Raw genomic sequence first — 26,511 nt, 5'->3', positions numbered from 1 at the left:
TACCCTTAACTGATTAACAGATAGACCTCTCTGGTGTTTAGTGGGTTAGCAACACGCCCTGATGGTTTCACAATGGGGCCTGGGGTTTCTGGGCTGGGGTCTTTCAAGGTATCCCCCAAAAGATCATGTGTAAAAGAATGCGAGAATTTTCAGAGGTGAAAAGGATTAGATTATGAGTTGTAACCTTATCAGTGGATTAATTTACTCGTATATTAACTGGCTGCTAAATGTAGACAGGTAGGGTGTGGTTAGAGGAAGTAGGTCACTGGGGGTGTGCCTTTGGGGTTTATATTTTTTTACTTTTTATTTTTTCAGTACCAGAGATTGAACCCTGGAGCATTTAACCACTGAGTCACAGTCCCAGTCTTTTATTCTTCATGGAAGATAAGGATTTGGGGGTCCAGCCCTGACTTTTGGAGGATGAAGTTATAGAGGGAAAAAATATTTCTGACTCCAAAATTGTCCTTTGAGGCCACAGAGAATCTTCAACAAAAATATGGAAAATTCAATGTTCTCAGTAAAATAGCAATCCTTACCCATGTTATTACTATGATCCAGAAGAAATATAAAATATAAACCATATTTGAGGTCACTCCATTTGCGAATATTTTGTTCTCAAGATTGGCAGTAAACAGGCCAGGAAACATGGATTCAGCTGAGAAGCAAAGGAGTGGTTGGGTATCCAATATCCAGGGCTCCAGGAAACACCTGGCCTGAAGGAAACTTGGGGCCCACCCAGCTCATCCAGGAAGGGCCTCAGGCAATACTTGGGTTAGGCTTTGGCTTCCACATCACCCACCCACAGTGGCCTCTTGCATGTGAAAATACAGAAGGAGACCCAGGGCAAAACACAGATGATAACTGGATTTGGTTAGACTGACTCCCATCCCTTCTTTCCCAAGTAGGAGAAATTGAAAAAAATTAAGAGAAGGCATTCTTCGGTTTGGCAAAAAGAGGCTGAGGAAAAAATACTGAGTTTGGTTGGAAAGGTAGTGCTAAAAGTTCTGAGGTGTCCTAAGTTCAATTACAAGGGAGGAGGATAAAGGAGAGCAGCAATAAGAAACATTCACAATTTTGGGGTGGAAGCAATAAAAAGATTGTGTCACATTCCTGAATGTATGTTGGAACCTTAACTTAAACCCCTCATAGCTGACTACCAGGACCATGCTGCCCTGTTTATGTGCAGACCCTCAGGGCAGCAAGTACCTGTTATAGACAGTCCTCCTAACCCCAAACCTTCACTGCCTCATGTATCCTGTGCCTCCTGTCTGTAGCCAGTGTAAGTTTTGTGTAAACAATTTATGCTTTTCTTCTGTGACTTTACATCTTGTAAACACTGCTGGCCCTAGACCTGGGGGACACATTGCTAACTGCTATCCACACCTGCTCTTAGTAGTCTAGAAACTTGTTCGAGGACCTGGTCCTTTTCTGGGTAGCATCTGAAACAGCTCAATCAACTCTGTTCTTTCAGAGATTCCTTGGTCTCAAGAGTTTTGGTTCAGTAGTGTTATGGGGAAAGATGATAGATAGGCAACATAAGTCTATCCGAATTGACTAAGTTTCAGTTTTTATTAGAAAGTAAGACAATTCAATTACCTCATTGTCCTTTTCAGGCTTATTATTGAAAGCCTTTGTCTTTTCCTAATTTGTTTGTTTATATTCATGTACTAGGTCACCATTACATTATGACATTTATAAGAAAATTCAATATAAAACATCTCTGTCCCAAATTTATAGATTTTGGTAAATGCTTTTGTTTTTACAAATGACCTGAGGTACATCTCTCAGAAGAAACCGATTATGGTATCCTAGTCACTTATTATTGTTTATTGATTAACTGTTAGAATGAATCTCAATGGGGTGGTCAGGGTCAGAGCACCCTATTTGACATTATAGGGATTTTTTTAAAGGCACCTATGCTGTTTCAAGAAATTCTGTTATACACATATTTGTGAATGCACAATTGTCACTATTATTAAAATTGTTCAAGGCAAAAGGTTAAGTCTCTAAAGGGTAGAAAACAGAAGCACCCAATTTTTGTAAAATATGTGTTAGTATATATGCATGAATTATAAAATGTGCCATAATCAATAATATGTTAACAGTAGTTAGTTATCTTTTGCATTACTGTTTTTGTTTTGTTTTGTTTTCCTTTGGGTACCATGGATTGAACTAACAGGCACTCAACCACTGAGTCACATCCCCAGCCCTATTTTGTATTTTATTTAGACAGGGTCTCACTGAGTTCTTAGCCCCTAGCTTTTGTTGAGGCTGGCTTGGAATTCAAGATCTACCTGCCTCAGTGTCCTGAACTGCTGGGATTAACAGGTGTGCACCACCGTGCCTGGTGCTTTATTGGTTTTTATTGCACCTAATTATTACAATGGCATATATTGCTTATCAGAAAAAAATTTAAAAATAGGGAATAGAGAATAAAATACAAGAATTTCAAATGGTACAGATATTGCTGTATTCTGGGAACCTCACATGAAGTGTTTCCTTCTTTGCCTTTTAAACTTTCAGTTGATGTCCTTTGATCCCAGCACTATCATTTCTCTCTGGGTCCCAGACGTTCTCCAGGTAGTGATAAACTTAGAAATTCAGGATATCAGGAGTTATCAAAATCATCTTAATCCAAGAGCATCTTGTTTATTTAAGTGTGTGACTTTATCTGTATGCAAAGAGCTGATCTGAAGCACTGGGCATCTCCACCGCTCTCTGTGGTCCTTGCTACTCACTTGACTGTGTAAATGTCTCATGCCCTGTCTTTCCTGGGGACTGTGGCAGGTGTGTATCTGGGATCAACAGGTTGTAAGCAGCATGTAAGCATTCCTACAGCCCATTCTTTGAGTCTTTTGATACAGAATCATGGCAGTCACAGCTGCATGGGTCTCCTGGGGAAGAACTGATGCTTCTCTGTTCCACCCCATAGTAAGCCGCCTGGAGCAAAGACGCCCTCATTGACATAGAGTTAGTAAGTTCCTAAGGGAGCACTGGCTCAAATGCCACTCTTATAAGCCTAGCTTTCTTTGGAGGTATCATCGTAAACATTTGGGAGGCTTCTTTTTCTCTCATTCCTTTGGTTATATATTAGATATGAGGGACTAAGAAATGTGCTCTGCTTTAGTGAGTGAGAAAGATGTTCTCCAACTTCTGTGAGGTTTGTCTGCAACGCTTTTGAAACAAAATTCATTTCAATTAATTCTTTTTTAAAATATTTATTTTTGTTGCAGTTGGACACAATACCTTTATTTTATTTATTTATTTTTATGTGGTGCTGAGGATCAAACCCAGGGCCTCACACGAGCTAGGCCAGTGCTCTACCGCTGAGCCATAGCTCCAGCCCCTCAATTAACGCTTTTTGAAAAAAGTCCATAGAATTCTTAAGAAGGGGGAGTAGGGAAGATGTATTTGAGAAATCATAGTATAACTGTATAGCAAGTGCTCTTTGATTAAAACATTTATCATAGGGCGTTAAATGTGACAAGTTATAGGCAAAAGCAATTTTTTTTTGAGAGTACAAAATTATGAAAAAGCTGATTCATTGCAGGGCCCTGGAAGCCTGCTTTCTAACCAGTTCTTTTTTCTGTGGGTGAGTTTGAAAGTGCTTTTGCCTAACAAATGCAGCTCTCTTGAATGAACAGTTAAATCTGAATGTGTAGGCAATTTTTAGAAAGAGATCTGAACTTCATTTTATCAACACATAGGATTACACTCTGAAAACATTAAAATCATGATCTGCAAAACTGGCATGTTCAATATATTTTTAATTTTAATTTTAATACATTGATTACGGAAGATTCTGACAATCCACTTGGAAGTGTATCTAGATGGCAAAGCAGTGCAGTATCTATTTCATCCATTATTAGTGTTTTATTTTTTTTGGGGGGGGTACTGGGAATTGAACTCAGGGACACTCGGCCACTGAGCCACATCCACAGCCCTATTTTGTATTTTATTTAGAGACAGGGTCTCATTGAGATCTTGCCAGGCATGATGGCACATTTTAATGGAGGCAGGTGGTAGGAGAAGACAGTGTTGGAGCCCTGGAAAAGTGGCTTCCACTGCCATTGGCAAATGTGGACAAATGGCATTGGAAGAGGCCATGATATGAACTATATGTGAGAAGAAGGGCAATTGGAAGAGAATTGAGAGACCATGAACATGTGGCACCAGGAGAATCTTCAAAATTTTGCAGCAGGATCTGCTATGGCTCTGACCTACAAGATGATATGTATTTTCTTTTTTTCATTAAATGAAGAGGAATAGATCATAATATTCATAGAATGTTCCTGAGTTGTAAGAATTGTATTAGCTTCGGGCCCACAAACCTTACTTAGCTCTTTTGTTATCCTAAGTAATAAGTGAGCTTGGGCTTGGAAATGGATTGTGACACAAATTGCACCTCCCCTGCCCCACATCTTCTTTTGTGAAAGTTAGGATTGAACACGGGTGTGTGGGGGAATGATCAAGCCTAGATAAGAACACAAATAGGTCAGTAAGTTTGATGCTGTAAAGGTTTGAAGCCTTGCTGTGTTTAGCATGCATATTTAGCACTCTCTCTTATCACTCAGTTCCCACACTCACTCACCGTGACTTTGCTGAAGTCACAGTGGCCTTGAGGAGTGGTTAGTGCAGGACAGAGGAGACCCCTGCTGCAGGCCAGGGGTTCTGGAAACAATGCTGGCCCCAACACAGACTCCTCTGACCTATAAAAAGTGTTGTTGAACTGAACAACAACAGATGAGGATAGAGAGGGAAGATGGGAGGGGAGGGGAGGGGGGATAGTAGGGGATAGGAAAGGTAGCAGAATACAACAGTCACTAATATGGCATTATGGAAAAATGTGAATGTGTAACCGATGTGATTCTGCAATTTGTATTTGGGGTAAAAATGGGAGTTCATAACCCACTTGAGTCAAATGTATGAAAAATGATATGTCATGAGCTTTGTAATGTTTTGAATAACCAATAAAAAAAAAAGAAAAAAAAAGTGTTGTTGATCTTCTTACTGTCTGTCTCATAAGATTTGGGAGGAGAAATGACGTAATGTCTACTTAGATCTCTGAGCTTCTCGGAAGAACAGCATTTACAGTAATATGATTTCCTAATGCATTTGTATGTGTCATAATGGAGTATGACTCCATTTACCTAAATTTCTTTAGGTGCTCCTAGAATATGTGACTCTTGATTTTGAGAGCTGGACCCAGATTAGAACCCTCACAGGATATTCAGCCAAGTGAGTCGGCTACACATTTATGATGTCAGAGAAGGAAGCCGGGGGATGTGGGAATGGGAGCTAGATTTGGTGGTTAAGAGGGACAGTTATAATTATCTTCAGAAAATTTATCCCATACTTTAAATCATGGTGGGGATTTTTTTTCTGAGAACCAAGATCTTAATATTTTTAAAAAGTGTTCTTTAAATTTGTAAATATGATATATTGGGTGACTCACGGCAGCATCCATCCTGAATCTTAGCTTATGACACACTCTAATCCAGCCTTCTTCCAGATTTACCTTTTGTTGCTTAGGCCAAAACCTAGTTGTTTAGTAACTTGTTTCTGACTCTGATACCAGCAATTGCATATACATACTAACAAATTTCTAGATTTATTTATAAAATACCTAGTAGCTTATTAAATCATGCTTTATTTTTGTTCTGTACATAAAAAATTAAGTCTTTTCTATGAAAGCGGTCATGACCAGTCTAACCTTTTACATGAACTTTTGGAGCTGTATTACAACTAGGTTGGTTTTCTAGTCCTTCCTAAACAGAGAGGTTAAAACAAATGGTGAGAAGTGAGGGAAGTATTTACATGTGTTGTCTCTAATATACTATAAAGATATTAAATTATGGTATAACTGTCCATATTGAGCTGTTTCACTATGGAATTTTCTAGAATCAGTTGGTTCTTTGAATGTTTCAAAAGAATGCCAGCCTCCTGTAAAGGAGTTTTAAGTAACTATTGAGTTAGTTGACCAGGAAAAATTCCGTATCTGTTCACTTACAGAGAGGGATTAAATATACTTCCTAAGAGTAGTTACAGTGATTTGTGTATTTTGAATGATGATACTAATCATATTCCTTTTTCTGAGTGAGGAAAGTGTTATCTTCACTATTCTGCATAGACAGTATCCTGTCACCCAAAACGTGACATGAAAGTGTACCTCAACAGCTTGTGTGTTTGATTATGTCACATGCCAGGGATATATATATAAAAGTAACTGTGCTTTTTTCTTATATCAAGAATAATGTCTAGGGTTGGGGATGTGGCTCAAGTGGTAGCGCGCTCACCTAGCATGCATGAAGCACTGGGTTTGATTCTCAGCACCACATAAAAATAAAATAAATATTGTGTCCACCTAAAACTAAAGAATAGATATTGGAAAAAAGAGAATAATGTCTAATATAAGGAAATAAAAATGGAATTCTATGCAATTCTTCCTAAATGTATAGGATCTCTTAATAAATGTGTAATGTATAATGATCTTTTACTAAAAAATTATGACTCAGAAATAGACTTCAAATGAAGTGAAATTGTGGGTAATCATAATAAAGCTACACTTTCTTATCCTGACAATTTATTGGTTGGAATGAACATTTTGGAATGTTGAGCAAGTTGTACAGATTTTATGCTCCCATGTAAGAAGTCATGGTAAATCGAGACTTTCTGCCATAGTATATGAATGTAGATAAAACATACTTAAAAAAACTGAAGTTTTTCCTCTTTCTGTTTACTTCTGCAAGTTAAATTGTGACATTTTATTTAAATTTGTTTCAGAATCGAAGCAAACGCTTGGAGAAGGTTCATGTGGTCATTGGCCCCAAATCATGTGACCTGGATTCTCTCATTTCTGCCTTTACCTATGCTTACTTTCTAGACAAGGTGAGAGGAAGGAGAATTATGTCTTTTATACTTGAATTATTATGTACCTTTAAAGAACATGCATTTTCTAGGAAAAAAAGGGAAGCTATTAACTTAATTTTCTATGTTCTGGCTTATTTTTGCAGAGACTGAGGTATTATAATCCACAAATGAACAACCATTGAAGCAGCACCATCTATATGTTAACTATTGTTTTAAGTATTCCTTACTACTATCTTCATAATACCTTGCTTCAGGTTTCAAATAAAACCTGCTTTCAAATAAAAAATTAAAAATGTTTATAATAATCTATAACTTTTATAGGAATTCAGAACTAACAATATAAGGACCAGATTTTTTTATTTTCTTTTGTCATCCTGTCGGATAGTCTTACCCTTGGAGGTAGAAAAATATGTATGAAATAACTTGCATGAAGATTACATGAAGTGCAGAGAATACTGGCTGACATTTCTAGAGGCAAAAGGATTCCATGTCAAATGTACATTCGATAAGTCCTTGTTCAGTTTTGCCTTTTAGACCTGATTTTGTACACCATGGTCATCCTCAGTAAAGATGATCTCTCTTGAGGGGGCATCTTTTTCCTCTATGAAACACAAACACACCTGGTAAAGTGGAAAAGACCTTTCAATAAATTGTTTTAAAATTTTCTTTCCATAAAATTCATCAGCTCCTGATACTCTTTATTGCCTTAAAGCCTGTTTGGATGTTTGGATGCTATTTCCAAAAATCTCACATAATTTTTAATTTTCCAGAGTCTGGTTTGTTTTATTCCAATTTTGTTTGGATCCTTGGCCCCTGACAGTATGCATAGCTGATCTAGAGTGATTTAAATTCACATGAAACCCAGTCTTCCAGAATGAGCTGTGGGTGGCAAGAACTGCTTTAGGGCAGCAGCTGATGAAAATGATGGGTAAAATATTCTGATCTCTACATGTGGGCTCTCTATCAAATTTGTCTTAAAATTTGTTGAACTTTACAGCAGAGATTAATTGGTATGAGGAGATAAATGTGCCTGTGTAAGACATGCAGTTTTAAACACTAACTTTATTAACTGTTTTTTTTTTTTACTTCTAAAAAAAAAAAGCCTGTCACTTGTTTAAAGAACATACAGTTGACTGATGTTTAGACTTCTAATGGCATGGATTTTTTAAGAAAATTATATAATAATAACACCACCACTAGTAGCTATAATGTTTTGAATGAATATAATATCCAACGAAAGAAGTGGGAAGAATAATTGTGAGAGATAAGATAGATATATAAAGAGACTCACTATTGTGCTCTTCTTTGAAGCCTTGCCACCATAGGAACAAATGTGAAATCACCTAAGAGACTGATACTGGGAATTCTATTGTGTTTCTCTGCATTGTCTTAGTTTACTGGGCCCAGGCCCTAATAGTGGTCTATACCTCCATTAAAATTTTCCTGAGATCCTGATACTCCCTCTCAGAGTGTTAACATTTGGCATAAATGTAGGGCTTTGCAGCTTCCTGTGTATTATCCCATTTATATCTTTCTCACTCTGGTAAGTGAGCCCCACTCTACAGATAGGGAAAACAGAGGCTTAGAGGAAAAAGGCTTTCTCCAATTCAAACACCAGAGGCTGGGGCTGGAACCTAGTTCTTCTGACTCCAACTTCAGAATAGGTACTTCTAGGATAGGCTCAGGCTACATGCTCTTGACTCATATATTGGTTCCTTTCTCTATTTCATTATTAGGAGTTAGAGATAATTCTCAATGAATTAGAAAAACTCATTTGCCATTCATGTATTGCTAATGATTATTATCTTACCTGCAATAGGTAAGAAAACCCCACTTTTTTGGAGCAGGTTTGTGTTTTGTGTACTATAGTCGTGGTTGGCTCCTTTGTTTCATTTAATGAATGTTTATTAGATGTTTACTAGAGCCAGACTGTTTTATGTACTGGAAAGCATAATGGGACAAAGCAGTCCAAAAGTTCTGCCTTCGTAATGCTAGAAAGGGGAGACAGATGACAAGCTTGTGACAGAGCTGGTGAGATATAAGAATAAAGACTGCAGAAATCTGATGTTACCAAGCCCTACATGCTTCTAATGATAATGATAAGATTTATTGCTCTTTACTTGTAAGATAACACACCTTTATTTTTTAAACATTCTTATAAAAAACTAAGCTTATTATTGGGAATCTGGAATTCTCTAAACTCCTACCTATCTCCCGTTTCCCCTGATCGACATAAAAGTTTCTATGAGGTTGTGAACAAAAGACTTTTTTTTAAATATAATATAAGAAATCAGTAAAGATCACAATCTTTAGTTAGTGTGTGGGCTGAATCTGGTTCCTAATGTTTTCAGTAACTTATATAGTGTTTCTTTTCTTTTTTTTCCCCAGTGCTAGGGCTGGAACTCAAGGCCTCATGGGTTTAATCATGGAGGGGTTGAAGTGAGACATAAACCATTTCAAGTAGGTTATAAGAAGTTTCAATAAGAGTAAGGAAATTAGAACACTTTAGAGGCCCCTTACCCCTAAGTGTATAATGCTCTACTAATTGTATTCAGGAAAATTTGGTTCTGAATGTTGAATGATTTGGTACTGCCAAAAGACTTATATGCCTTTTACCAATTACCCTGAAGCTGCAGAAAATGTCCTTGTGTCTTCCCTCCTGCTGTTTTGGTGATTTAGTCAATCTTCTCTTGGTAGGTCAGCCCACCTGGGGTTCTCTGTTTACCAGTGCTGAATATTCCAAGAACTGAATTCAACTACTTCACTGAGACAAGGTTTATTTTAGAAGAGCTGAATATCTCTGAATCATTCCACATATTCCGAGATGAGATTAACCTGCATCAGCTAAATGATGAAGGGAAGTTGTCTATAACACTCGTTGGCAGCAACGTGCTGGCAAGGTAAGACTTACTGTGAAGTTCTGGAGGTTTGGCCCCTTAATGACGGTCTTCTGGTCAGTCATCACCTTGCTCAGGATAGTTGTGGTTTGGGCAGATGTCTTAAAAACTGAGGCTTTGGGCTGGAGTTGTGGCTCAGTGGTAGAGAGCTTGCCTAGCATGTGCGAGGCTCTGGGTTGGATCCTCAGCACCACATAAAAATAAATAAGTAAAATAAAGCTATTGTGTCCAACTACACTAAAAAATAAATATTAAAATAAACCAAAAAACAAAAAACAAAAAAACTGAGGTTTCCAGGTCAGATCAGAACCAGATGAATCCTGCTTATCTATGAAATGCAGTAATACATCAATTGGACCTATTTCCCAAATGCAGGGTGAACCTTCTGCTATATAAAGATGTAAAAAATGGTTGAGACTTGAGAAAAAAAATGGTGAACCTTCTGTTATATAAAGATGTAAAAAATGGTCGAGACTTGAGGAAAAAAGCCAGGAAAGGCACGAATTAAAGTATATCGATAAGTCCTATATGATCATGGATCCATTTCAGATACTTTGGCAGCAAACAAAGCAGTTTGCCTCTACATGCTGGAGAGAATGAAGATGAGAACTCTATCTTCTGCATTTATTTTCAACCTTTTCCCAAGTAACACTGGGGAGGGTGAAGAAGCCATTTATTCTGGAGCGAGGAGGTTGCAGTAGGGGTGGTCTTTGATCTAGACCCTGAAGCAGGAGTTCAGCAGACAAGGCCTGGGGAGAAGGGTGAGCAGGCAGAAGACAAGCATCAGCAGAACAGTAGGAAGCCCACTTGGAGGCCCAGACTGTCCAGAGGATTTCAGAGGCTTCAAAAAAAAAAAAAAAAATTGTATCTCAGCAAATGGTGCTTTCATGTTTAATTGTTTACCTCAAAAAGGAGCAAAACAAGTCAGGAATACCTAATATCACTAAGTAGAAAGTCAACACATTTCTCTGAAAATTCTTCCTGAAATAACAAGTATTTTGCAAGGCAAAAATATATATAAACTATCATCACAAGAAGAAAGGGTTGGGACATTGAATGATATCATCGGTAGAATATCAATAAAGATGTTTTCTAAAATGTCAGAAATATTAACAGAAAAATATTTTTGTTATTTTTTGGTACCAGGGATTGAACCCATGGGTGCTTTACCACTGAGCCACATTCCCCAGCCTTTTTTTACATTTTATTTAGAGACAGGTTTTTGCTGAGTTGCTTAGGGCCTTCCTAATTTGCTGAGGTTGGCTTTGAACTCGAGATCCTCCTGCCTTAGCCTCCTGAGCCACTGGGATTACAGGCATACTCCACTGAACCTGGCTTAACAGAAATTTTCAGCATTAAAGAAAACATTGATTTTTTTTCTTTCTTGATTATAAAATTAATATATGTTCATTATAGGTTTTTTTTTTTTTTTTTCTTTTGCCTGGGGCTTGGGATTGAAATCAGCAGGGTCTTGTGTCTGCTAAGCAAGCACTCTTCCACTGAGCTACGCTTCTAGCCCCTGTAGAAAAATTTAAAGCACAAAATAGAAAAAAGGGAAACAAAACAAAACAAAGAAAGAACCACTTCTAGTCTTGCATTTTTATTATTTTTAATAGATAGTTACTGTTATTATTTTTGTTGTCATCTAGTTTTCTATTTCTATTCAAGCATATTTTATTTTTATATAATTGGAACAAAAAATTGCCAACAGTTAAGAAAAAAAGCAGAGGTCATTCAGAGAAAGGGTACCTTCCTTTTTGACAACATTTGGGTTATTATGTCAACTCTGCTTTTACTTTTGCATTTCAAATATGACATCTTTAAGTAGAAAGTCTGCAAATTGATCAAAATCATGATTTTAAATCATTTCAAATACTTTCTTATAGTAACACAACAGACTTATGAACTAATGTTAAAAATAGGAAGTGAAAATTGAAATGAACACTAGATAAAACTGAAAGTTTCTTAAGAAAAAAAATCTCAGTAACGAAATGGAAAAATATGTAGAGAGGGGCCATGAAAATCATTTGATCATCAGTTTGTTCATTCACAGCACTTTATTCTATAAGAGGAAAATGGATTTTTGCAAATTCATGTAGTTCAGACTTCTTATTTTATGGAGAGGTAATCTGCAACCCAGTGTCAGGATGACTTGCCCAAGGTACCATATGCAGTTAGTGGAAGAGTTCATGTTAGAACTTGAATCTTTTGCCTCCTTCAAAAAGTACTTAAGAGCTGCTAACTAGTGCAAGTATCTAGAGGTACATAAAGAGGAATAAGACAAATACTCTGTCTTCAAGGATCTTATAAAAATACCCTTTATATATATATATATTGTTGTAGTTGGACACAATACCTTTATTTTATTTATTTATTTTTATGTGGTGCTGAGGATCAAACCCAGGGCCACACACGTGTAAGGCGAGTGCTCCACCACTGAGCTGCAACCCCAGCCCTAATGATGCCATTTTGATAGACTTTCTGCTGCTACTGAATGAAGTGTCACTAAACACCTCCATCATTTGAGATGGTCATCTTTTATGTAATTTGCCAGTTCTCTAATTGTTCATGACTTGCACCAGTGTATATTGATCTAAGTGTACATGAAATAAAAACTTTTTTATTTAATAATTTTTAAATTAAACCATTTTGGGAGGTGAATACATAGGCATTAATATATGGTAATATTAGTCCTATTTCATTTACTTATAAAGAGTTTTGAAAACAATCTTATTCCCATGCCATTTGAAACAAATGAAATTCTTTTGAGTAACATGTAGCAATCAACTGTTGACAAGGGGCTACAAGTTTAGTTATTGGTTGTATTAGTCAGCTTTCTGTCACCATAATGAGATATCTAACATAGGTTACTTATGAAATAAAGAGAAATAATTTCGGCTCATGGTTCTGAGGTTCAAATATAAGATCAGGTGACCCCATCATTTTGGCCTCTGCTGAGGATGGCACTTCATGGTGGGAGAATGTGTAGGAGTCAAATGGTCACATCTTAAGCCACATCTCAATGGTCCCACAGAGACTGTTCCCATAATCCTTTAAAGACATGACCCCAATGACCCAAGGAATTCCCACTAGGCCCCACTTTTTAAAGCTTCACAGATTTCCTAATAACTCTACCCTGGGGACCAAGTTTTCACATGTGAACCTTTGGGAGATGCTCACATTACACCCAAAGCAGAGCTTGATATTTAGGATAATAATATGCTTGGCTAAATTTATGTGTTAACTGTTTCAAAATGGAAAAAATGTATGCTGATTTTGAGATTGAAATTGTGATCTCTGACTTTGGAATTGTTTATGAAACAGTATGTTTTTCAATAATAGAGATTCTCATTTCCTATTGTCACCTTTTTTTTTTTCTGACAGAAAGAATACAGTTGGTTCTATCTGTAGTTTTCTTCCTATATTTGGTAAAATCCACCCCATCTCACATATAACAATGATGATTGCATCATATAAGCCTAGGCATTTTTTTCATCTAAACCAGAGAGACTAGATGTGCAAGTTTTGGAGCTGGATTGACAGCTTAAATACTAGCTAGTCTGTTCACTAGTTGTATAACCTCAAACACATTTTTTCACCTCTTTGTGCCTTAGTTTTCCTGTGTATCAAGCAGGGATTTTACCAGCACCTATTTCATAGGATCATTTTATAGATATGATAACATACTCAAATGTTTATAATTGAGTCTGGCCTGTATTGGAAGCTCACTCTGTGTTAGTTATTATTATTATTTCCCAACAATGAAACATGAGATAGGGTTGCTAAAGTATGAAGATATTCTGGTAATCTTGAGGAGGTACTCAGTAGACATGAAATGTGAAGACATGGAGTAAGACCCTACTCTTGAGAGCTGTCTGAGTTTACTCACAGTGTTGACTATTGAGAGGAAGTCATTATTTGTAAGGGAGCAGAGAGTAAATAATTCCAAAAAGCGAGAAATCATTCCCTGTATCCTTGTCTCCCTCCCTTCCATTTGCTCTGCAGTGAAGACAAAACTTTGGAATCAGCAGTTGTCAAGGTCATTAATGCTGTTGAACAGAATGACACAGAGTTTGAGATCCGGGAGTCTTCCTCATCCCTCGTGCTGAAAGAGCTTCTCCAGGAGGCTCCCGAGCTCATCACTGAGCAACTGGCTCATCTCCTCAGAGGTGAGAGACGGTCTTTCTAGTGAATACTGGAAAGCTTAATGGGGTGTCTCTCAACCTGCTCATGCAGAAAGACTGTGATCCATTCTTGGGTTAACAATCCCTTTAAAGACCACAGGAAGCTTCATCAGAGAGGCAGGGAGTAAAGAGTTTGTTAAAGAGTAACATTATATTGGATATTAAAAATGTGCATTTAAAAATAAGCACGAAGGGGCTGTGCTGTTTCACTAGACAAGAATATTAAATGGCACTGCTGCACCTCTGTTGGAGAGCTGGAATGGCTCCTCTGGCCATTTTAATAGCTTCCAGAGGTGATTCTTGCCTTGCAACAGTGTGAATGTTGACCAGCATTCCACGTTACTACCTTGAAATATCTCCTGACACTTGTACGTGCTTGGTTTGTATAATATTGTATGGATGGCAAAAACGTGAACTTTTTATTTTGATGATATCATGTCAGGTCATTCACCCCCATCTGTAACACACTCCATCTTCAGCCCATTTTAGGCGCTGAGGTCAAAGTGCCCTGTTATCAGGTACAGTTGATCCTCTGGATCCACGGGTTCTACATCCATGGATTCAACCAACCTCAGATTGAAAACATTTTTAAAAAGTGCGTTTGTACTGAACATGTACAAACAGACTGTTTTCTTGTCATTTTCTCTGAACAACACATTATAAATACTATTTGTTAAACACTTCCATTTACAAGGTATTATTAGTAATATAGAGATGATTTGAAGTATGTGGGAGGATTATTAGGTTATATGCAAATACTGCAGTATTTTATGTATAGAGTTTGAGAATCCACAGATCTTGGTGTCTACAGCAGTCCTGTAAGCAGTACCCCAGAGATACTGAGGGATGACAATATTCTACTAATTTCTTTCATCTCCGTCAGTGGACTCTGGGGCTTCCAAAGAGTAACTTTCAAGTCTGGAAATTAAAACCACAAAAATTCACTTCTTTTCTCATGGAAGACACTGGTTTGGTTTTGGTGTAAGGCTTTTATTTTATTTCAATAATTTATTTTGGACCTGGTAAACACAGATTTTTCTCAGAAGTGTTTAATTCGGGAAATTTCAAAACTGAGGAATAGACTGAAAGAATTTTAAAAGGAGGAAGGCCAAGAGTATGCTGACTTAGCTCTCTTAAGGACTCTGCTCTACCACAGGGTGGTACAGGAGTTCCTGTAAAGGTTCTACATCTAAGGGATCCAGTAAATCTGCTTAAATATTTTCATGGCAGTGGATGTCTAAATGTTCTAAATGAAATTAGAATGTTCTATGGGAGATGAATTCAACTATCCTTTTTCTTTTTGTGATAGAGCAGAAGTAAAATAAAGGTAATTGGAAATCTAAGCTTAAGGTTTTTTTCATGTAAACTAAGAATTTTAGTTTATTATTAAAAATACATGCTATTTAGTAGGAAATAAAGTTGTCCATGAATTGTTTATTATTATGATATCTTACAAATAGCAAAATAATAGAAAATGAATACATTAGTACAAAGATACAATTTGTGGCTGCTGCTGCTGAAATTCAGAAAATTAGAAGGAATGCAGACCATTGTTTATTTGTTATCTTTATCTTAGTTTTCAGAGTTATCAAGACAGAGCTATGATTTAAAAAAAAAATCTTGTTTGTTTTCTTGATATTGGAGATGTCTCATAAGGTTAGGCTTGAAGTACCATTGGGAAGCTGACGGAAAGTGAACATCATTTCCTTATTGCTTAGAAATTAGAATGTGAGTAATAAGAATTGTAATGCATTCTGCTGTCACTTATTTTTTAAAAATCAATTAAAAATTAAAAAATAAAATAAGAATAGAACACATGCAAAAAAAAAAAAAAAAAGAAAGAAATTAGAATGTGAGGGGATGAAAATTCTCTACCTATGAGGGCTCCCTCTATAGATGCTGTCCTGAGAGAGAGCTTGGGAGGGAGAACACAAAGGGGACTATTACAGTGGAAACTGAGCCCTGGAGACCTTTGGCCAAAGAGTACATGTATACGTACATGTTTCTATGTAGGTGGGAGGACATGAAATGTCACTGAACAGTTTTGGCAAGAAGGATGGTGATCCCAGAAGTCTGACTTTAATGTGACTCATATATTCAGAGGTAAAGATATTTGAAAGCAATGGGTCAATTTTTATAAGCTCCCAGATCTTTAGTAAATATAAGAAAGAAATTGAGTCTAATTTTGCTGAATTCACTGAGCTCAAATTTAGATTTTATACTTTCCCAGTCAAGTATTAACATCACCAAATCTGAAAGGACTTGTTTTCTTTGTTCTTATAATTTCAGCATTCTTTATTTTCATAATATAACTAGTTCTCTTTCAAAGCAGCTATTATGTTACTTTGTATTTTGGGGTATTCCAAATAGTTGTTAATTTGACATGCATTTCTAGAATTTATGTATTCTTCTAGGTCTTAAAAGACTTAATTTCCAATGTGCTCCTTAGTGTGCAAAAGATTGCACCTGCTCTTTCTTAACCTTGCTTTTTAGCTCCTCTTCTGCTCAACTTCTAAGTATCAGAGTACCCTACAACTTTGTCCTGGACATCAAAAAAAAAAAAAAATCTATGCACTAGGTGACATCATTTACTTCCAAGACTTTTAAAGAATACACAGCTATTTCCAACCATGATCTCCCATATCTCTATGACCTCTCTTTAGAATTCCAGATTTGTGTCCAATGCCTATGTGACATGTTCACATGCATGTCTAATTCATACCACCTTAGCACAGCCCTAATAGATCCCTTTGATTCTCTGTAACTCCAAACTTCTTTTATTCCATTTTTCTCATTTCAGTAAAAGGCCTTGCCAGCCACCCAATTACTCAAGCCTCAATCTAGGAGTTATACTTGATTCTTTCCATTTACTTCCCCTCCATATTGATCCATTAGCAAGTCTTGCTGACTCTACATCTAGAATATAACTGGAATTCATCCATGTTTTCCATAATCACTACTAGTGTCCCAATCCAAGCTGCCATCCTATCTCTCCTTGACTACTATAATAGCAACTTATAGTCCTGTTTCCTCCATCATATCCATCATCTATGAAGTGGTCTGAATGACTTTTTAAAAAATGTAAATCAGGTCATCAATCCACTGTGTAAAATTCCTCATATTCAAAATCTAAGCACTCCACTCCTGCAAACCAAGGCATCATCTTCCCTCTGCCCTCTCTGATGTCACCTAATGGACATCTTCCCTCCCCTGCTAGGTTCTGGGGGAAAAGGGCCTTTGGCTTTTCAGCCATTCTGAACTTTCTACCTTTGAGTATTGACACAAGCTATTCTGTCCTCATGGATTGCTTGTTTCCATCGGTCTCATCTCTTTCTTTCTAGCCCTAGGCTCCTCCTATCTCTGTTATCTAACTCCAGGATGTAAGCTGCATCAGAAGGCACCTGTGTGCTGTGTGCCCTGCTTCACTGTTGTGCCTCTGGTACCCAGAACCATGCCTGGCGTATAGTAGGCCCTTAATAAAAATTGATATAAAATGAATTTTGCAAGATTGTTTATGCCTTATCTGTTTTCATGACTGCATTGATTTCATCAGAGCTATGGCATTTCAGTTCCCATTATATTTCAGCCATCCCTCTAATAGTCTTAATTGTCAATGTCTAGAATTCAGACATTGTTCTTTCCAGTCATAAAGAGTTCCATTTTTTTTTCTTTTTTTGTTTTGTTTTTAGAAATACTAGTAGAATTTGTTTTGGTGTTTTGCAAGAATTTGTTTTTATTTTCATCTTTTATTTGTTGTTATATATTTATTTTAAATTTTGTCTGTAATTTAGATTCTTTTGTATAATTCATGTAGACTATAATGTATGTACAGAAAAGAATATCAGATATGTCTATAAAAACATAAATAGACAGCTCAGTAAATCACCACAAAGGAAACACTTTAAACAGCTGCCAAGATTAAAAAAAAAAAGAAAAGAAAAAGGAATAGAAATAAGACCAGAAGAGTAAATAAATGGGAATGGAAGGAATGGAGGAGGAATGGGATAGGGAAAGTCAGAGAAAAGAATCTGACCTACCTTTGCTATGTACATATATGAATACACCACAGTAGAAAAGAACCAATTTAAAAAAGAAAAGAAAAAAGAAAAAGAAAAGCAATAGAACAGGAAGACAATTTTTGTTCACCTTTCCATGATTACCAATTCTCTTCCAACTAAAGGTGATGAGTATTCTGATATTTATGGCATGCATTTCTTTGCCTTTTAAAATCATTTTACCACCTGCATGTGTACCCCTGACATTACACACAGGTTTTGCCTGTTTTTGTACCCTACATAGGGAATCATATGGTATACACACTCATTGTCCTTAGATTGTCACATGTACAGTAAGTGTAGGATCTATTTGCACAGGTCAGTTATCTACCATCATTTGTTTAATTTATGCTCTTCCTTTTTGAATAAAATATTTGAGATGACTTACAAAAATGCATGTAATACAAATAAAACAGGGAAAAGAAGTCAGGATCAAGAAAAAGAAAAGGAGTGGAAGAAGGAATAAAATAAAAATAGAATAACAAATTTGGAGGTGTCAAAATAATATTCAGTTTGAAAGTTTGGAAATTAGCTTTCAGTTGTGAATGAAAACATGGAAATGTGATCGATATTAATATTCGTATTATTATTGAAACAGATTATATGCAAGCTCCTCATTTTAAAAATGCACAACTGAGTCTAAAGGTTTTTCCCTTGCATAAGTTTTCTTGAAAAGACACCTAACAATACTATCCATTCCCCTAACTCTGGCCCTTTCTCACATGCAATCTGGGTTTGCACAGGGATAGTGCACAATGTGTCAGAGCCTCCCTGCTCCCCAGTCAGCATCTGGGGATTCCTGTAGTAACTTTTATTTTTTAATCAGCTTCACCTCTAGTCTAATAACTGTTATTTTCTGCTCCAAATTTCTTTTTAATACATGCTGATATTTTTATCTAAATGCAAGAAATACATATTTAAGTCAAATCATATTTGAATCTTTTTAATCTTATAACTGTTGCTCTCAATCCAAGTGTTTGCATTATGGTATACTATTTTATTCAAATATTGAAGTAGATACAGTGAATCTCACTATCATGTATACCACAAGACACTAACTATAAAAACCAATCCTATAAATAAAAAGCATAAAAATCATATAGTGAAGGGAACAGAGGGAGAGAAGAGGAGAGGGAAAAGGGAAGTACTGGGGACTTAATTAGAATAAACTATATTTCATGCATTTATAATTATATCAAAATTAAACCTAATGTTATGTGTAACTAAAAAAAAACAATAAAAAATACAACCCCCCCAAATATTGAGGTGAGACCTGATTACTGTGGATGTTGTTAAAGAGTTATTTTTATACTAATTTAAAGGAGGTATCAGGTTGCCAGCATAGAAATAATTGGCTTGTGTTTCTCTGATAATCTCCCGTCACTGTATCCTTTGGGACCTGCAGGACAGTTTTGGATAGATGTCAACATGTGACTCAATGTGACTTTTTGGAGATTTTAACAAAATTGAAATAATTTGCATTTTCTTTCTTTTTTTAAAAATATCAATTGATCTCTATTTGTTAACTGACTGGATTACAAAAACACCATGGTTGATACCATACTTTATTCTTTTAATTAGCTTGTTGATCTAGTCTTCCCTGTTGCTAACTTCCTCAGCCTTTTACAAAATAGGTGGTCTTTTTCTTCATTTCACCTCACAAAAAAGATAATTTAAAGGACTTTGGGAAGTTAGTCACTTCTTTTAATTGTTTTCAACAGCATAAATCTCAAGAATCAGGTCCTTCAGGCAGATGATGCTTTATCTACCAAGAGGTTCAGCAAAGAACTATCTGCCCAGGCAATTTGTTTCTTACCACTTTTGCCATAACCACACTTGCAGATTGGTATGTTTGCTGGACTCATATATGAGTGTTCCTATGCCTTTTTAGGAACTCTCAGCAAGTTAACTGAAGCCTGTTAAATAAACTTTTTTATTTAACAGGCTTCAGTTAACTCTCTGCTTTTGCTTGTGTGGTTCTTCTTTTTTCTTAACAAAGGTGGTTTTGACCACATGGAGAAGGGAAAGAAGCTGCCACATCTTTCAGACCTTGCCCTCTCAACTTTGATACCTCTGATCCTCAAACCAATTTAGGTTCTGCAGGTATGTAGCAGTTGCTAGCTTTTCTCACAATTCCTAGTCATTCTGTTCTCAGTTCTATACATCTGACTATATTCCTGTGATGGTGCCTAGCTTTTTCATAGATTAGTTTCCTCATTGCCTATCAAAGCCTCTTTGGGGCAAACTTCTTTCTCAGGTCCTTGATCTTCAGTTCTACAAAATTCCTGCACTTTTCCTTAGGGGTTTCTGGAATAGCAAGAACCCTCTTTTCCTTCTCTTTAACATTTTTTATGGTTTCCATTAGCAAAGAAGATGCATTTTCTTTTTTAAAAAAATTTTTTTAGATGTTGATGGACCTTTGTTTTAATCATTTATTTATATGTGGTGCTGAGAATTGAACCCAGGACCTCACACAGGCTAGGCAAGTGCTCTACCACTGAGCCCCAGCCCCAGCCCAGAAGATGCATTTTCTTAAACTGAAACTTCTTGTACAGCCAGGTCTTATTGTCTTTTTAATAGATCGTACTTCAAAATTTGGACATTTCAGGATGCAAATCATTAGCATCTACTTTCATCTGAAAAGGCATGTGTTTATGTAGACTTTATTTATTCTTTTTCTTCCATAATTTAATTGGTGCATTATAATTTTTACATAATGCTATATATAGATTCATTGCTATATATTTGTATGTGCACACAATATAACAATATAATTTGGCTGATACCAATATTCCCCCTTTCCCTTTCCTCCCTCTCCCTAGTACCTTTCCTCTAGATCTCCCTTCAATTATCATGAGACTTCCCCCTCTCTCTGCACCTTTCTGTCCACATATGAGAGAAAACACATAACCCTTGACTTTCTCAGTTTGGGTTACTTTGCTTACCATAATAGTCTCAAGTTTCATCCATTTCCCTGCAAATGACATAATCTCATTCATCTTTATGGATGAATATATCCCACCTTTTCTTTATCTATTCATCTATTTGTGGACACCCAGGCTGGTTCTATAGTCGGGCTGTTGTGAATTGTGCTGCTCAAAACATGGATATGCATGTACTTCCATGGTATGATGACTTTAATTCTTTAGGATAAATTCTGAGGAGTGGTATAGTGTAGAATTACTTTCTAATTATTGTGTAAGAAAAGAAAGTGCTGATGGCAGAATAAGATCATAAATCACCTTGATTTTTGGAACTGTGTCAAATTTTTGCTTCTTTCTTCCCCTCCCCATCTCTGCTTTTGCTTGTGTGGTTCTTCTTTTTTCTTTTTCTTCTCCCTCTTTTTCTTTTTTATCTCCTTTTCGTCTTCCAGTTTTCCCATGTGGTTCTAAGTTCTTTTTATTGTTTTTGAACATGTTGCAACTTGAACATACCTAAAAGTCACACTGTACTGTCAGATGGCCTAAAGTTGGTTCTGGTTATGCCCTGGATTTGTGCCAGAAACAATGGTTGTAGAATCACCAGACTCCTCAACCTGTGTTCTTTTATTTCCCCAGAGACGAACAGTATAGGACTACTGCCAAATCTGAGACCCATTAAATTGCCAAGTCAGCACATTGGGGTTTGTGTGTGTGCACCTGTGTATTTGTGTATGTTTCTGGGAACCATCTGGCAGTGAGATTTCAGCCACTGATTGCTAGCATACTTGGATCAAGTCCACACTTTGCCTAAATTAAATGACTTACCACATTTATTTGTATATGGCCTTGACAGCAGTCACAGGATGAAGAGTGAAACTGTTAACAGCAATTGTACTTAGTTTAGGACTAAGTGGAAAAACTATGCTCTGGGATTAAAAACAAAACAAAACTCTCTCCTTTCTCTGGTAATTCCATTTGACCTTTAATAAAGAATAGTTGCTTGCTATTTTAGTAGCCTGGATTAACAGACTTCAAAAAGATCCTTTTAAGGAGGTCAAATAGGAAAGGAACGGAGCCAGGTTTTTTGTTTCCACCCCCCCCCCAGTCTCTCTCTTGGCCAGAGAGTGAATCATCTCTCTCCCAAAATGGTTATAAAGTCCAAAGGGAGTTACGTTGCCTGGTTGCCTGTCTTGCTTAGGATGAAGGAAGGCTGTGTTGCTTAGGAAGATGTTGGGGGTAGGGGAAAGCTATGACTGTTCCTGCTAGATACAAAACCAAAACGATTCTTCAAACTCAGTGTTACTTCTTCAGTCATACAAAGATAAGCCTTATTCTTAAATTTGGACATTTTCAATTTGTAGAAATAGGAAGCACTTGCTTCATTTTTATACATTTCTAGGCAAAATATATGAGCTAAATTATATTTCATTTTTCTTCTTTGATTTATTTTTGTATGAAAAGAAACATCAATCCCAGGTGAAACAGAAAAGAGGCTTAAGTTCCTTCTTTTTTTTGCTAAGAATTTATCATGCAGAATATGCCTTTACTGTGTTGGATGTTTTCCCCAAACAACTTCTGACTCCAGTAGATCATGTTTAATATTAATGTGCTGCAATTGCTTTTGGCAAGAGGCCCTGCACATCTCCTTTTTTTTTTGAACAAAGAATATTGTGATTGATTTTTTCCCTAATAGAATGAAATGTTTGTTACTATTTGATTATAATTGTTTTCTTCATTACTTGCTGTTAATTCAGCTCTCCTCCCTATCAGCCTGTGAGTCACTGAGATACTTTGGGGTACAAGTTTATTGATATAAGTATTTCCTTCTGCAGAATTTGCTGGAAGTTAAGTCAACACTCATTACAAAAACAGGTTTGAACACGCTAACAGGTGTCTTTGGCTGCTGTACCCTGACGCTGATATTTAAACTAAGTTTATAACTGCTGAATGGGTTTCTTTCCTTCTTTCTTTCTTTTTTGTTCTGTTTAGATACACATGACAGTAGAGTGTATTTTGCCATATTATATATACATGGAGTAAACTTAGGATCCCATTCTTGTGGTTTTATATGATGTGGAGTTTCACTGGTTGTGTATTCATACATGAACATAGGAAAGTTATATTCAATTCATTCTACTGTCTTTCCTATTCCAATGCCCCCTTTATTCCCCTTTGTCTAATCCAATGAACTTTTACTCTTCCCTCCCCCATGCCCTTATTGTGTGTTAGCATCCACATATTACAGAGAACATTCAGCTTTTGTTTTGAGGGATTGGCTTATTTCACTCAGCATGATAATCTCCAGTTCCATACATTTACCTGGCATCTGCTGTAATTTCAATCTTTTCATGGCTGAGTAATACTGAATGGGTTTCTAATGAGTCCCTGGGCTGAAGCTGGGCATGGCCTGTCTCATCCTGTAAAAACAACTCAGTGTATGGTGAGCATCTTTTTTAGTTAGATTTTACTGCTGATGTTAGTACATCAATTTCTTTCTAATTGTTAAGTTAAACTGAATCATAAGCCAATGTCAGAAGCCTCTTTTCATTAAGCTGTTCTGAAGGAATTTTTTTTCCCTGAAAATGTCTTTATTTCAATTTCATTTTTTTTCTTTCTTTTTTTTAGGGGGGGGGTCCTGGGGATTGACCCCAGGAGCACTTAACCACTAAGTCACATCCCCAGACCATTTTTAAAAATTTTTATTTAGAGACAGAGTCTTGCTGAGTTGCTTAGGATCTGGTTAAGTTGCTGAGGGTGGCTTTGAACTCATGATCCTTCTGCCTCAGCATCCTGAGCTGCTGGGATTACAGGCATGCTCCACTGCACCTGGCATTTTTTTCATTTTATATTCGTATTTTGAAGTGTAGTTCCATTGTCTTCTTTCTTTGCATTAGTCAAGAAGTTCATCTCAATTTCATTGTGGTTCTCCTGGTTGCAATGTCTTTTTTTCTATGGTTATTGTTTTTCCTATAATTAAAAAAAAATTCTGTCATGTGCCTATGGGTGTTTTTCTTTCTATTAGTGCTGATTTGTATTCTTAAATTCAGTTATTATATTTCATTTGATTGTTTTACTTATAGAGTCTAATTTTCTACTATAATTCTCCAGCTAACTTTTAAATTTTCCTTTGGATGTTTCCATTCTTTTTCCTCATGAGTTTTTCCTCTGAAGTTTTTAGTCATTTGGTCCTATTTCTTTTATACCAGGTAATTTTTTTATTGAGGACTGAATACTGTATATAAAAATGTAGACATGATAAGCAGTGAATAATGTAATTCTTTTGCTCCAGAGAGGATTTACTTTTACACTTCAAAGGAATTAGAAAAGTGGCAGATAAACATAATCTATTCTGTGTTTGAGATGGTACACATCAGGATTTCAATCTTCACGAAAACTGTTGTTTTGACTTCACTCTTTTCCTTACATGAGGGTAGCAAATGTTTTCAGAATAGGTCAGATAGTAAATATTTTAGGCTTTGTGGATCTACAGTCTCCATTGCAACGACTCATCTCCAACTTCATAGTACACAAAATCCATAAACAGCACTATAAATGAATGGGCATGGCTGGGCTCTGATAAAACTGTCTATAAAAACATACAATTAACTAGATTTGACCTTCAGACCAAAGTTTTCCAACTCTCATCCTCTTGTGTAGCTCTTCAGGTGTCCCATGTCAAAATCTGGGCTATTAAGACTGCTTCTCTGTGGAGGGCCTAGACTCTAGTTCTAGCCTCCAACTCCTATGAAACTATTGTTAGATTTTCTAACTTTCTCAGCTCATTGGATACAGCTTGAAATAGCAAATACCCCTCCAGGAATAGAAACTTGATGTTGGCTGGGTTCCCTTAGAAGTAAGTAAGAAAGTACTTACTTTCTCCCCAGAATCTTGGCTTCTTAGAGTGTGTCTCATGGCTAATCCTGTAATGGATTTTAAAAATTTAAAAATATCTTGCAGATATTTTTTAAGTATTTTTTTATTTTTAAAATTTGTTCTTTTTAGATATACATGACAGAATAGTGTATTTTGACATATTATACATTCATGGAGTATAACTTATTCTAATTAGGATCCCATTCTTGTGGTTGTACATGATGTGGAGTCGCACTGGTCATGTATTCATATATGAACATAAGAAAGTTATATCCAATTTATTCTACTGTCCTTCCTATTCTCATTCCCCTCCCTTCCCTTCATTCCCCTTTGTCCAATCCAATGGACTTCTATTCTTCCTTCCCCTCTGCTTATTGTGTGTTAGCATTCATGTATCAGAGAGAACATTTGGCCTTTGTTTTTGGGATTGGCATATTTTACTTAGCATGATAGCCTCCAGTTCCATCCATTTACCAGCAAATGCCATAATTTAATTCTTCTTTATGGCTGAGTAGTGTTCCATTATGCATATTTACAACATTTCATTCATCTGTTGAAGAGCACCTAGTTTGGTTCCATAACTAAATGATTTTTGAATTGAGCTACCATAAACATCAATGCGGCTGTGTCACTGTAGTATGCTGATTTTAAGTCCTTTGGGTATATACCAAGGAGTGGGATAACTGGGTCAAATGAGGGTTCCATTCCAGGTTTCCTGAGGAATCTCTATACTGCTTTCCAGAGTGTTTGCATGAGTTTGCATTCCCACTAGTAATGTATGAGTGAACTTTCTCCTACATCCTCATCAACATTTGATACTTGTATTCTTGATAATTGCATTTTGACTGTAGATAAAAATCTCAGAATTAGAGATATGTTTTAATTTACATTAAAACATAATTTACATTAAAACATATCTCTAATTCTTGCACTTTTTGTTGTTGCTATTGTTGATATAATTTCTTGTTCTTGTTCTTGATACAAAATATTCAATCCTAGCCAGAAGCAGATGGGGATCTTTTTGAATTTTACGTCAGCAATTGTCAGACTACAGGATATATATATACTCAAAATATGTTTGGCCACATTCCACCTTTAAATGATCATTCAAATTGAGTTTGTCCAGTTCTTTGTTTGCTAAATCATTCTTTTCTTACTTCTTATATATTAAAAAAAAAAAAACCTGCTTACTGACCCTACCAATATTCCTTTTCTGATTTATTCTCTACATGCTAGCCAGAATGATTCATATAAAACATGAAATTGAGCATATTATTCTTCCTACTTAATGTTCTCCATTCCCCTTAGAACATAAAAGATAAGTTTCAGGATGATTTGTAAGGCCCTTCATGATCTGGCCTCTGATCTTATTCCCTGAGGACTGTGTTAGCAAATTACTTTTAATACCTGTGATTCAGACGTGGCTCGTGAAACCTTATAATTATTAGATCATAGTAAACTACTTCAAACCTGTGCCTGGAGCTTGAAAGGTCAGCAGTAGACTTCAGGTGAACCACCTTGTCAGACTCTTCAGTTACTGATGGTGCAAGTTTACAAGCATTTAGTTATGAAAAGGAGGAAGTTCGTATGTAAAATGGGATAAGTGGGAACAATATTCTCTGTGATTGCATAAAGCGATTAGTGTGGACCAGATTCTTAAGTAGTTCACCACTAATTACCATTTTGAAATAATTTCAAGCTGAGGTGTGAT

At 36.3% G+C, this 26,511-nt stretch overlaps 1 protein-coding gene across 3 annotated transcripts in view; it reads left to right on the top strand.

The window, feature by feature from the left end:
• The window catches only part of Prune2 (prune homolog 2 with BCH domain), a 268,975-nt gene that overhangs the window by 38,543 nt on the left and 203,921 nt on the right, over positions 1-26,511 (top strand). For all 3 annotated transcript variants that reach the window (XM_076846070.2, XM_076846071.2, XM_076846069.2), the window contains exons 2-4: positions 6,784-6,888; positions 9,568-9,770; positions 13,773-13,936. In XM_076846070.2, the coding sequence (XP_076702185.1) occupies positions 6,784-6,888; positions 9,568-9,770; positions 13,773-13,936 (472 nt within the window). The remainder of the gene's footprint in view (positions 1-6,783; positions 6,889-9,567; positions 9,771-13,772; positions 13,937-26,511) is intronic.

The sequence above is a fragment of the Callospermophilus lateralis genome, chromosome 2 (genome assembly GCF_048772815.1).
Source record: "Callospermophilus lateralis isolate mCalLat2 chromosome 2, mCalLat2.hap1, whole genome shotgun sequence".
NCBI classification, from domain to species: Eukaryota; Metazoa; Chordata; class Mammalia; order Rodentia; family Sciuridae; genus Callospermophilus; species Callospermophilus lateralis.
This window is presented reverse-complemented; position numbering and strand designations above follow the sequence as displayed.